The 14299-nt window shown below is 37.4% G+C and overlaps 1 protein-coding gene across 1 annotated transcript in view; it reads left to right on the forward strand.

The window, feature by feature from the left end:
* Positions 1–14299, forward strand: part of LOC126272651 (leucine--tRNA ligase, mitochondrial) — a 125299-nt gene that overhangs the window by 45433 nt on the left and 65567 nt on the right. The window contains exons 4-6 of the mRNA XM_049975655.1: positions 4297–4439; positions 5833–6585; positions 9802–9968. Of these exons, the coding sequence (XP_049831612.1) occupies positions 4297–4439; positions 5833–6585; positions 9802–9968 (1063 nt within the window). The remainder of the gene's footprint in view (positions 1–4296; positions 4440–5832; positions 6586–9801; positions 9969–14299) is intronic.

The raw sequence follows: 14299 nt of genomic DNA on the forward strand, positions 1-14299 counted from the left end.
TTCCAAAAGCCAATTTTCGTTTTCCTTTTCATGCCAGAGGTCATCACGAGTTTATCCATCTGGTTTTTTTATTCTCATCTCGGTTTCAGTAATCAGGTTATTTAAAATTGGCCCACCACTTCTGAATGCCTTGGTGGGGCTGCAACCTTATTGCCTAGGCAATGATGATTTACCAGATGTTCGGCGTATGGGCTTGGCATTTCCTCCGTACCCCTATATGTGGTTTAACTGCCAGTATCAGTTAAGTGGAGGAAGTGGAAAGGAAAAGAAAAAGGATGGGCTAGGGATAGGAAAAGGACAGTAGACAGGTTTCCGATTGGCTGTTGTGGGACACACTTGGTCTGGCTCCTCCCCTTTGGCCTGTCTGGCATGGGTGACCCTGCTGGTAGCTACGCTACCACCAGCATAGCCCTCCAGATCCAGAGCAGGCAAACCACCTCTCCCACACAGACAGTGCTACGGTAAGGCGGTGTCCCCTTAGGAGGGTATTTAAGGAGGAATACTGTTTCGTATTGTTAAATTGAAAAGGTGACATCTATATTCGTATACCATCAACCAAAATATGTACTTTATTTATGTTAATAAAGTATGCTTACCTCTTTGGTATCAAAGTAATCTACCTCCAAACACATTGATTCGAAACTATCAATTGTTTGACATATAATTTGTTTAGTATCAAACAACAGAAAGTCAAGGATTGAATAACAACAATATTATGGAAAGTGTAGATTGCTACTCATCACATACAGGAGGTATTGAGTCGCAGGCAGACACAATGAAAAAGATTGATAAAATATGTATTCATAAGTTTTTGGACAAACTCCTTCTGTAACAGAGGACACACACACACACACACACACACACACACACACACACACACGTGCGAGATGATTGTCTCTAGGAACTTGGGCTTCAGCTTCCAGAGAGAATTGCAGTGTGAGTATGAGTTGTGAATGTGTGTGTGTGTGTGTGTGTGTGTGTGTGTGTGTGTGTGTGTCCTACTTCAGATTGATAAATTTGTCCAAAAACTTACAATTGTATACCGTATTTTAGCAGTCTTTCTTTGTTTGCCTGCCTGTGACTCAATGCCTCCTTTATTTCATGAGTAGGGCAATTCACCCTTCCCATAATATGTTTAGTAGACTTCTCATCAAATTAAGGTCTTAAACACAATGAATCAGCTATATCAAAAATGGAAATTTTGTGATCTTGCATTCTCTTGGACAAATATATTTGAGCACCTACATGTCTGTTACCTGTGGCTGCTCATTTATAGCCATTCCATGTAATTGAGTTGCATTTGTTCTGTGGCCTGTTGTATAGTCACTTGTTCCACTACGTTCCCTGCAGATTTAAGTCTGTTATTAGAGTTACTGATTCTAACATAATGTTAATTTTCTTTGAATTTTAATAGCATTTCTTAAATAATTCTAAGTGGTTTTTGTAGTGCACAACTAGTGCAGGATCTTTTCTTTTCATGCCAACACATGCATCTCCCTTTTTCTTTCAAGAGATACTTTAGTCCCTCTAGTGACCCATGCATTGTTACATTGGTTAAAAACATTTGTCCTGAGTTATAAATTATTCTAAGTGATTTCCACTAAGGAAAATTTATATAGTAAGGCACTGTCATATTGTAGAGGGGGACCAAAGGATGAATATAGTAAGCTGGTTCAAATGGATGTAGGTCGCAGTAGGTATTCAGAGGTGAAGAGGCTCGCAAAGGATAGAGTAGTGTCGAGAGCTGCATCCATCCAGTCATCAGACTAAATACCACAACAACAATACTACTCTCATAACTTATTCCTGTCAACACAATCAGTTATTTTTACAAATCTTAGAGACTTAATTGTGTCTTTAATTTATATTTCAGTAATTTTTAACAATTATTTTAATGTAAACTGTACAGTATTATGGAAAAGAGAGACTGCTACTTACCATAATGATGATACATCAAGTCCTAGGCAGACATAATGAAAAGACTGTTTACACATTAAGCTTTCAACCAAAGCCTTCTTCAGAAAAGAAATGGGCATGCGTGTGTGTGTGTGTGTGTGTGTGTGTGTGTGTGAGAGAGAGAGAGAGAGAGAGAGAGAGAGAGAGAGAGAGAGAGAGAGAAAGTGGGCTAGCTGATGTGAATGGGTGTATATTTTCTTTTCTGAAGAAGACTTTGGCTGAAACCCAATGTGTAACAGTCTTTTCATTGTGCCTGTCTGCAGCTCAGCACCCCATCTTTATTGTAAGTAGCAATCTATCCTTTCCATAATATTGTTGATATTCCAGTGTGGACTTTGTGTGTTTTAAACACCCCTGGCTGGACAAGCGGTTCTATGCGCTTCAGTCCAGAACCGCGCGACTGCTGTGGTCTCAGATTAAAATCCTGCCTCGGGCATGGATGTGTGTGATGTCCTTAGGTTAGGTAGTTTTAAGTAGTTCTAAGTTCTAGGGGACTGATGACCTCAGATGTTAAGTCCCATAGTGCTCAGATCCATTTGAAATACCCTGTACTATTTGAGATAATTTATATTTAAGGTGCTGTGCCTCAGTTAGTAAAAATGGAACCCATGTAAGATCTCTTTGCTGTCCATCCGACTGTTAAAAATCCTTTTTAATCAGGAATGGGTAAATGTATCAAGCTGAATTTAAGACAGTTCAGTTAAAAAGATAGGCCCATTTGTGTCACACATGTTAATATTTAACAACTAAAACAATCAATTATTGACAAAATAATTTAACTGGGTAGATAAAAAATGGCAGAATCTAGTATGCATGACACAGTACAGTAATGCATTTTCAGCTTAGGTGACGTAAACACCTATAACAAAGAAAACGGCACTAATCAGATCAAAGCAAAATAAGCAATCGATTCAAACCAGATGAAGCACGTGAAAAAGGTAGGGTACCCGTATAAATACGGACGGAGCACCTGACGCATAGCAATGGCTACCTGGTAAAGCTTAACTGCTAAGCTTACGACTCGAACCAAACTACTGTAGCTGTATCGTCTTTCATTCGACCTAAATTGTGTCTCATATTACAATGGACCAACTTTGTTTCGATTTGGAGGTGCGGCCTAAAACTTGTCTCTCACCTTGAATTTCGAGTCTCAAATTTCAGGTGCACCTTAGATCCGGGAATTTTTTTTTTTTTTTTTTACCCTTTATTTCAAGTCTTCATTTTTCAGGTGCGGCTTAGATTCGAGTGTGGCTTAGATTCGAGTAAATACAGTAGTCAGTGCAGCCAAAAGATATGGCCATTTACATTCCATATTTTGATACTCACAATCTCATTCATCAGAACCTACAGCATACTTCCCATTGATCTAAAATGATGAAATTTAATGCTAAGTAAGGTTTCACAGTACAAGTAAGGGAAACAATCTGAAAGTATTGATTTTTTAATTATACCGCATGAAAAACATGTTTATTTTGTTACTTGTTATCCAACGTCAAACTTGAAATTAAAATAATCAATAGTTCTACATTCAGGCTGAGTGGGTCACAATGGAAAAAGTCAAGCATCAGACAGGGAATGACTTTATTGCTCATATGACATGTTTCAGAATTTATCAGTCATCATATATACAGGAACAATTACTGTATGTAGGTTAGTATTTCAAGTTGTATGTGAATGTTTGAGTCACATACAACTTGAAATGCCATATTTACATGCAATAATTGCTCCTGGATGTCTGATGATGGATAAATCACAAAACGTGTCATATGAGCAATAAGATCATTCCTTGCCATTTGTTTGACTTTTACCATTGTGACCCACTCAGCCTGAATGGAGAACTAGTGATTATTATAATATACTCACCTGCCTCCTGTGTGATTTTGTCACATTCACATCATTAAAACATTCTCAAAAATCAAATCCCTAGGCGTGATATCTTGCCAGTATCAGTCTCGATGGCAGCCACACATTGTAGAGATTCTGTGATTATATCACATTGTTTAATGTGGTGGACCAGTTCTTCGAAAATTACATCTCAGCTTCCATTAAATATTGAACTGTGAAAGTCAATTGCCAGGATCTTTATGAGGGAAGAAATATGCTGTGATATTGTATGTAATATACATCCACTATTACAGTTACATGTATTCTGCAAGTATTATTTAATGTGGAATGTTTGCAAGAACTGTCTACTTTCAAATGTTTTTCTTTAAGCCGACACCTATCCTTAAGTCACTTTTGCTCTTTCTCCCACACCTCGTTTCCCTACCTAGGACAGTACAATGTCAGCTGTTTGCTGTAATTTTCTGTACTTAGTGGCATTTGTTTTTCACTTTTTAGTCCATGGTGAACTGGGATCCAGTGGATGAAACAGTTTTGGCTGATGAACAAGTTGATGTTAATGGCTGTTCATGGAGATCTGGAGCAAAAGTGGAGAAAAAACTTCTTAAACAATGGTTCATTAAAACAACACAGTTTTCAAAGTTAGTTTAACTGTTTTTGTTGATACAGTTTTCATATTAGTTAGTAAAAGGATGTTTTGATTGTAAATAAACAGTAACGTTTCTAGTGTGCACTTAAAGCATGGTCAGAAAGGCTGGCTGCCTTCGTTTCATAAGATGGAGCACTCAGCAGGATGTGCAGGTGCAGCTGCCACCCCCTGCCCCTCCCCATCGACACACCGCCCCCCTCACACATACACACACACACACACACACACACACACACACACACACACACACACACCACTCCGTCCACCACCCTCACTCCCTGTGCTGTTTGGCAATTATGATAAAGTTGACCCTTGGCATGGTTGGCCAGAAAAGCCAGAGCTGTGCCTTGCTCTATGTTCTTAATGGTGAGACAAGAGAAGAGGTGAGGTAGGAGGGTAGTACTGTCTCCGTCCTGCAGTGATGACACCATTGCCCTGGTTTTGTTCTTATACAGAAGCAGAGGTGACATGTGGAAATATTGACAGCACTTGGAGACAAACGTATGTCTTCCAACTAGTGCCAGTTTTCTCAGCCTGTGGCCAGCACCCGTAAAAAAGGGTCAACTTATCATGGCCAGATAGTATGTTGTCTTTCTCCATATCCCTTTTAGCACGAGGAAAAAAATTCTGAGGTGATGAAGTGCAGAAACTCCCCTGTTATGAGACAACTTTGTACTTGGTATTTGAGGCTCCCAGCTTTTTAACATATTACTGCCACATACCTACCAACATCCATACCTTTATGCCCTTAACCCACACACAGAAATGTACACCATAAATTCTATGAATTACAGCACTTTATTACCTTTTAACAATCAGCTTTCTTTACTTACGCAAAGAGTTATAAGATTTTGTTAATTTCTGTAATTCTTTTATTGCTTCTCAGCTACTGTTACAAGTAGAATCCTTTGGACATTGCTTCAGTCATTTGTTCATAATAACATTAATATGTTGTATTTGTAAGTGTGTAATTCCGTTTTTCTCCTCTGGTATTTTTGAGAGGCACAAAGTGTCTGATTCTAAATGTCTGTCTCTTTTAATATGCCTTTTCAATTATATAAATGAAATATGTGGATCATGCAGTCATTGGTTCATGTGCATATTAAGCCATTTTCTCATTGTGTAATGAAACCTTAATTTACATCACACTGTCTTAAAGTTAAAATCTACAGTTTTTTTTTTAAATTAGATTTGCCAAATTGTTCATGTTTTTCTCCTCAACAAAAAAAGTATATTGTGTTTCAAATACTTCCATTTAATGTCCAAAAAAAAAAAAAAAACTGTTATCGCTCATTGATAAGTTGACTGATTAGCACTCATAATAATAGTAGTAACAATAGCAGCAGCAAAAGTAGTAGTAATAATAATAATGTAAATCCTTTCAGATCCCTACTTGATGGACTTGATGACCCTTGTCTGAAGAACTGGCGTGATGTTATTGACTTACAGAGACACTGGATTGGTGATTGTAATGGAACCACATTACAGTTTGAATTAGTTGATGTGCCTGATGCCAACACCGATAATAATTCCGAACGAACTCTAACTGTGTGGACTGAAACCCCGGAGTTCATTTTTGGTGCATCATTTATTGCTGTTCCCCCAAACAGTGTTCTGGACCAACTATATGGAAGATGTGAGCAGAATATTTGTTCAAAGGGCTTTGTGAAACTTCCAATATTTGCAAAAAATCCATTTACTGCTCAGTTGCTTCCAGTATTTGTGACTGACCAGGTGGAGTTCAGCGAAGGCATGGACACTCACCTGGGCATACCAGGAATTTCTGACTCTGATAAAGACTTTGCTCTTTCTGCCAATATTCCAATATTTAGCATTCCTGAGGAAGAATGTAGTACTCCCGAGTTTTCAAGTAGTAACAGTTCTGTACGAGAACAGATCTGCCACATTGCCAGGCAACAAGGCATTGGTGGATACCCGACAAGTTCAAAACTTCACGATTGGCTGATATCTAGACAGCGATACTGGGGCACGCCTATACCAATGGTACATTGTTCTAACTGCAAAGGGCCCCAGCCAGTTCCAGTTACTGAACTGCCTGTTGTATTACCACAACTGCGAGGGAAAGAGAGATTGTCATTGAAGGAAGCAGCTGCCTGGCTACACACGAAATGTCCCAGGTAAGTAACTTGTCAATATCCGATGTAAAACAAATTTTAGAGTATCAGCATAAGAAATGTAGACCTATCTATTTTCTTGTTGAGATTTTGTATAGATACAGGTAATATTACCCTTCTAAGTACTGTGTTACCAGACTTCATTATATCGTCTGCTAGGGTCACTGAATCATGTGACTCAAGGAGGTGCAAGATTAAGACAGTCTCATTTCATATGGTAGTAAGGAAAGAGGTTCTTATGGCAAACTAACAAGCCAATAAGTACAGATGAATAATAGACCCACACTGAGGAAATCCTCAAGGATGTGATACAACTTGGAAAAAGATATGTAATACTTGTTTATAAAATAAACTGATGTATTAATGTTAAACAAAATAATTTGGGAGCCATATTTTCACAGATTTACTTACTTGTTCATTTAAATAAATAAATTTATTATTGTACTGAAGCTGTGACAATGTTGGATATTTCGTAGCAGTCACATTATAAGATAGAGTTTGTAATAAGTACATCAAACAATGGAAACTCCAGGTAGGAATACAGTGATTGCTACTTGTCATAAAGAAGACACATTAAGTTGCAGACAGGTACAATTAGAAGACACGCACATAAAGCTTTCTATCACAGCCTTCATCAGTATTAGACACACACACACACACACACAGTGTATACACACAAGCAAGCACACCTTACACACATGACTGCTAAGTAATGCACCTTTGACAGCAATGCAGCTATCATGTGAGTTGCAAGCAGCAATTGCAGTTGGGGCTAGGAAGGGGAAGAGGGAAAGAGATGATATGACAAAGGGGTGGAAACTGTTGGGTGGAGGTTGTGGGGACAGTAGTTACCGTAGGTTGAGGCTGGGATAATTATGGAAGTGGAGAATGTGTTGTAATGATAACTCCCATCTGTGCGGTTCAGAAAAGTTGGTGGTGGAAGGAGGGATACAGATGGCTTGGGTAGTGAAGCAGACATTGATATCAAGTGTGTTATGTTCAGCTTCATGTTGAGCCACAGGGTGGTGTGCTTTGCTCATAGCCACAATTTGGAAGTGGCCGTTCACCCTGGTGGACAGCTGGTTGGTAGTCATACCAAAGAATTCACTCAACTATGAGGTGAGTGGTTGCCTTTACTGTGCATTCCGCCTGTCACTTTCCAGTATGTTTTTAAGTCTGATAACCTCTGTAAGAATTGAAAACAAATAGAAAAAAAAAATGAGAGTATAAATTTTGAAGTGATATGGGAGTATAATGTTTGCAACATTAATTGGATTTTCTGTCTGTGCATGCTGTTCTGTAAAATTATATTTGTTTGGTCATGAACCAGCTTTTGGCTTCACCATCAGGTGACAACTGAATGTTGCAAATACAGATAAAATGTCATGCAATTTACACAAATATCTTCATACTGAGGATAGAGGTGTCACTAAATTGCAGGACATAATGGCTGAATTTTTATAATAACTCTTCTTATTGAAGCTAAGTTTAGGTTTTCAATCTAGTATTTGTAACTAAAAGATATTTTAACAGAGAAGAAAAAGGAAATTGAGTTTGGTCATTTAATACTAACCTTGAATTCTGTCATACTTCCTTGATTTCCAGTAGGATCATCTATCTGATTTTCTTAACAGAATACAAATCTTCACCTTCTAAACCATATGATGGGTTTTCTGTAAAAGATTCTATCAAAGGTTTGAAAGTATCTAGACATAAAAAACTTTGTTTCATCTCTTATGTAGCATAACAATTTCTTAGTGACAAAACAATTAATATTTTCCTTTGTTGACACTCTGCGTGTAATTATTTTTGTATCTTCTGTATAAATATTATCTACGTAAATCCTTACCATGTTACCTATGATACCAATAATAAATGACCAAAAGACAGGCCATCAGTAATCTTAATAGAGGTGTCACTAGATTGCAGGACATAATGGCCGAATATGTTACCCTCATTGTAGCAACGTCAGCAAATTACCTCTAAACATTAGATATTTACATACATAGTTCAAAGTCAGCTTAGAGGAATACTGTTGTTGAGAAGACAGTGACTAAGATAGAAAAGAGATAACCAAAGATTAAATTCGTTTTAAAAAGAAGTATATTACAACCTATATTTTCTATTGTCACAGTTTTTCAGGTATGCAGCAGTATTTAGTGAGCTCTAGATAGAGGGAAAAAAACAAACAATGGACTGTTATTCAAACAGAAGTGAAACATAACTAATAATAAAATAATATGAATATAATAGAGGGAAACATTCCATGTGGGAAAAATATATCTAAAAACAAAGATGATGTAACTTACCAAACAAAACCGTTCGTATGTTGATAGAGACGCAAACACACACACAAAATTCAAGCTTTCGCAACCCACAGTTGCTTCATCAGGAAAGAGGGAAGGAGAGGGAAAGACGAAAGGATGTGGGTTTTAAGGGAGAGGGTAAGGAGTCACTCCAATCCCGGGAGCGGAAAGACTTGACTTAGGGGGAAAAATGGGACAGGTATACATTATCTCTCATGCGCGCGCGCGCTCACACGCACGCACACACACACACACACACACACACACACACACACACACACACACATCCATCCGCACATATATGGACACAAGCCAAGTCTGTATATGTGCGGATGGATATATATATATGTGTGTGTGTGTGTGTGTGTGTGTGTGTGTGTGTGCGCGCGCGCAAGTGTATACCTGTCCTTTATTCCAACCTATATTTTCTATTGTCACAGTTTTTCAGGTATACAGCAGTATTTAGTGAGCTCTAGATAGAGGGGAAAAAAATCAAACAATGGACTGTTATTCAAACAGAAGTGAAACATAACTAATAATAAAATAATATGAATATAATAGAGGGAAACATTCCAAATGGGAAAAAGATATCTAAAACAAAGGTGATGTAACTTACCAAATGAAAGCGTTGGTATGTTGATAGACACACAAACACGCACACAAAATTTTGTGTGTGTGTTTGTGTCTCTAACAACATACCAACGCTTTCGTTTGGTAAGTTACATCATCTTTGTTTTTAGATATAATAATAAAATAATATGAACAAAAAAATTTAAAGTTATATTTTCAGAATGCCTTTTCATCCCTTCTTGGTTGAAGTAATTTGTCACTTTTTAGAACTTCTCTTTGGTTTATAAGCAGCAAATTTTTTGTGTATTGTACACTGCAAATGTATGAAAACTTTTCCTTGCAGGTGCAAAGGCAATGCAGTTAGAGAAACAGACACAATGGATACATTTGTAGACTCAGCATGGTATTTTCTCAGATTTCTCGATCCATATAATAAAGATGTACCATTCAGCCCTGAAAAAGTAGATGGTATGATGCCTGTTGACATATATGTTGGAGGCAAAGAACATGGTAAGTCATATTGTTCCACCAACTGATTTCTCTTATGTAAATCAACTAGTTCTAGTTTCAGGCCCATATTCTTAAGCCTAGTTTACACGACGGCATTGGGGTGTGCCACTCGTTGTGTGGAATGAGTTGCACGCAAGTGGTTTCATATATGACTGTAGACACGGTGACACCAGTGTACACTTCAGTTTCGTCGTTTTGTGGGTCCCTGAGTCGTCTCTGAAATGAAAGTTTTGGCAGCTGCACGTCTCACGAGTTGTGATGGAGTTAATGCTTGTTGTGTGGAATCGCTGCATACGAAAGAAATAAGTAATGTGTTTCAATTCATGACTGGATGAAGAAAAGACGTCAGCTCGGTTGCTCAGCATCCTTCCTGAAATAATTTATAACGGAAGATCCAAAAAGTTCTTTCAATTATCTTAGAATGTCGCCAGAACCATTCATGTTTCTTCTAAATAGAGTTAATTATGTGATAAGGAATAAAGATACTGTTTATGTATGAATCATTGTCGCCAGAACTGAAATTACATATAGTGCGTGCATTACAGTTGAGAACACTCGGCATTCTATAAGATATGGTTTTAGTTGGTCATGACGCGTTTTTATTAACACCAACAATTATTAACATTAACAGTAATAATTATTAACAGCAACAGTAATTATTCAAAGCAAGCTGCATTAAGAAGAGAATGTTTTGCAAACTACTCTCTTGAAGATAGATCTGTACAGTGGTAATATTTCAAAATTCTAACATGTGTGAATGGGGAGCATTGCAGCGACGTTTTAAACAGATGAATATTAAATAAAGAATGCAGCTTTTGAATTTGTATAGCCTTCCCTCCTGTCAAAAATATCCCTTAAAAAAGAGTTGACCAAATCGAACGATGGGATTTTACTCTTGTAGATGAAAGCATTGTCACAGCTAGAATTACACTTGCTTGTATTTTTCTTAATTCAGTTGTATATGTGTTGCTAACTCAATAAAATTTGCCCTGCAGCTCAGATACTGTCAAATCATCTATGTTATGATTGCACATGACGTTCTCAGTGGCAGCAATATGTTGCTTATTTTTGTAATCAGTATCACTGAAATCCCACAAACACCTATGCAAAGCAGAGATATACAAAAAGCGAACATTATTCTCCATTCCGAACTTCATATTTCAGTTTGTCTACACTCTTCGAACACACACAACCTCAAAACTCATGCAGCTAGTGTCTTCAAAGTTGGAACATACCAAAAGTGTTTAGTTTCACCAATGAGTTGGGTAAACGCGCGGCGTGCATGCGCAGTGGCCGGTAGCGCAGTTCCCTGCAACCTAGTGTCGTCATGTAAACTAGGCTTTAGAATGAGATTCAACCCTAGAGAACCACTGGAGAACCACTAAAATCACAAGAGAGATGAATGAATAGCAAGCTTAACCCTTAAATGCACGATTTTTTGTTTCAAGCTGTAAAAATTACCATGTTTAGTTTATAATGCCTATATTACGAAAAAATATTGAAAAAGTTTTTTAATTAAATTAACAAAGCACTATTGTTGACAATTGCTTTGTAGCCGATCAGCTACATATTGAGCTAACACCTTACGAACCACAACAAATGTGCTTATTTTGCTGCCTCATTTGTTACCAAGTCTCTCATAATTTAATTGTTGATTACGATTAAATACTTTGCATGGGAAGGGGAAAATGCTAGAATAAATAAATAGGACATTGGTGTTGTGAATACTGAGCATTTATTGCATACTTTTAGACACTTTTATATATGAACAATATGGTATCTAGTTCCAAAAGGTTTGTACTCGAGAACGTGATAATCACTTTACATGAAAACTTTGAAAACAGGTCTTTTGTTTGTGCATACACAATGCAACTGCACATTTATTACACTGAACCCAGAAAACTCCCTTGCATCCTGGCATTTTGCACCTTTTTCTCACTCTCAAGTCTGAAGGCAGATGACCTACTTGATCCAGCCTTACATCTTGTGGAGGTACGCGTGCTGTGGTCCCCTTTGTCTTCTTAGTTTGTATTTGGTTTTCGAGTTCATTACTTGGCCTCCCACGTTTTAGTGACGTTCGACCAGAGTGACACAAACAATAAGCAATTTCCATTCGAAATTCGGAGAGTTTCATAGTTCTCATAATCCCTTTGGTTTCTGCTACTCTCCTACACATCAGCCAGTTCCCAAGTCTTGCTCCCCAGTCACTCTTTTTTCAGGGGAATTTTCATCTCCAGTGAAAATCTCGAAACTATAGGCATAGCCATATATGCCACTAATAACAAATAATTTATATCCATATTTATGAAGTTTGTTTTGCATATATTGTTCCAGATAACTTCTAGCCTTTGTTGAACATACTGTTCACCAACAGAAACACACTCCTCAATAGGGATGGTTTAAAAGTGAGATCTCATCAATTCTATTATGGGTCTTATCTTGAAGAGTCTATCATGACCTTTTTCACACCTGGATATTATTACACTGTTGTCACTGAAGTGCAGAAACTTAAGTATTTGCTCATATTCATTCACTGTTATTGTTGACTTGATAAGATGATTACCAGTAACATCTCGCCAGTAATCCTTTGTATTAGGTATAGTAGCAATTGACATTATGAGACAGATGCCTATAATTTTTTTATGTCATCACAGGACAAGTCTACTGGTCTGTGAGAATTACACTGCACACTGTATCTATGAGACTCTTCAACAATTATATCAAAAAATTTATATGTAAATATGTGTTCAAAGAATTTGTATGAAGTATCTAAGTTTAGTATTTCTTCTGGTAACAAAATATTGCCACAAAATTTTGACTGCAGTTCTGGAATAATTAACTGTCTATATTTTCCAAACCGCACTCCTGCTGTTTTTGGTCACACTTTTGCTGCTGTGTGGGAGTTTCATAGAATTATCAACCAATTGTGACATTGATTCCTTCATTATAAAATCACATTATCTTGTTCCAGAAACATCTTCAGTCCTAATTACATGAATTTCGTCAACATTGTTGTCATTATCACTACCAACAGATTCTGGAGCAACGTATGTCTCATCTTGAATGGAATCATCAGAGAAACACTCAAGATCATCGTCACTGCTTACTGGAATCTCTAACCACTCCATAAGCAGTTCTTCATCACTCTTTCGAGACATTTTTAGTCAGCACGTGAAATGTAGTAAATGCAAAATGTAGCTGATAAGCTACAAACACAAAAACAGACCTCATTTCAAATCTATCGTAAAGACACTCAAATTAACTGTTTACACCATATCTACTTACATTTTCAAAATAAAAAAGTTATTTTCAAACCCACAAATCAGTGCACAAACACCAAAAAAACCTCAACTCTCCGCCAAAACACACATGTGCAATATGTCCACACAGCTCATTGGTGAACTGCTTCAGTTCGTCCTGCCATCTACGATTGCTACGAAGAGGTACTAGCAGCTGCAGTAGAGTGTATACACTCAGCTACATAACGAATTTGTAAGGAAATGTTGCTCAGTATAGGCTACAGTGAAGAACTGAAGCCTGTAGCTGATCAGCTACACTATGCATTTAACAGGTTAAATGTATAATGTTAATATGTGTAGTCATCCTAGTTCATTGCTGGTTATTTTGTGGATAAGAATAACTATTACTCATGTTCTGCACCTGAATTTTATCCTGTGTCTTAACCAAACCTGTTTCAAACAATTGTTTTAGGCATTTTCACTGGCTTTTATCTCTGCTACTTCTGCCATTGTCCATAGTTCCTCTGTTTTCAGTTCTGGACTCAAAACCATAAATTTTCCCCCAGATAAAATTTCCCCATAGTTAAATGGATTTGCAACTAATACTATCTACTAAGTCTTTAATGTATAGCACCAACAACAGTGATCTTCATATTCCCCTTGTGCACACCAGTTTTTACTGCAGTGTCTGCACATGACACCCCATCCAGCATAATATGCTGTGTGCTTCCTGTCAGGAAATTTCTGATCCCGTCAAAAACTTTGTTACGTAGCCCATAGTCTTGTGTTTCCTTCAGCAACCACTTCATCTATCCATGGCATTGAAGATATCATATATAAAGAGTGCAAGTAGAATTCCTGGACAATCGACCATGGTGTTTAATCTGTCCATGTAGGGAGCCAGCATAGACGAGATTCCAACTCAGTTCTGAAGTGATGCGTAGGCAGCATACAAGACCCATTAACAAACCCAATAAATGAGTCCTTTAGTTCAGGTACTTTTCTAAAAGTACATAAAGCATGCCTAAGTTGTGGTCTTACTAAAGAAAGGTAACACAGAAGGTACTAAAAATAAAAGCTAATTTCACTACT

This window comes from Schistocerca gregaria, chromosome 5 (genome assembly GCF_023897955.1).
Source record: "Schistocerca gregaria isolate iqSchGreg1 chromosome 5, iqSchGreg1.2, whole genome shotgun sequence".
NCBI lineage: Eukaryota > Metazoa > Arthropoda > Insecta > Orthoptera > Acrididae > Schistocerca > Schistocerca gregaria.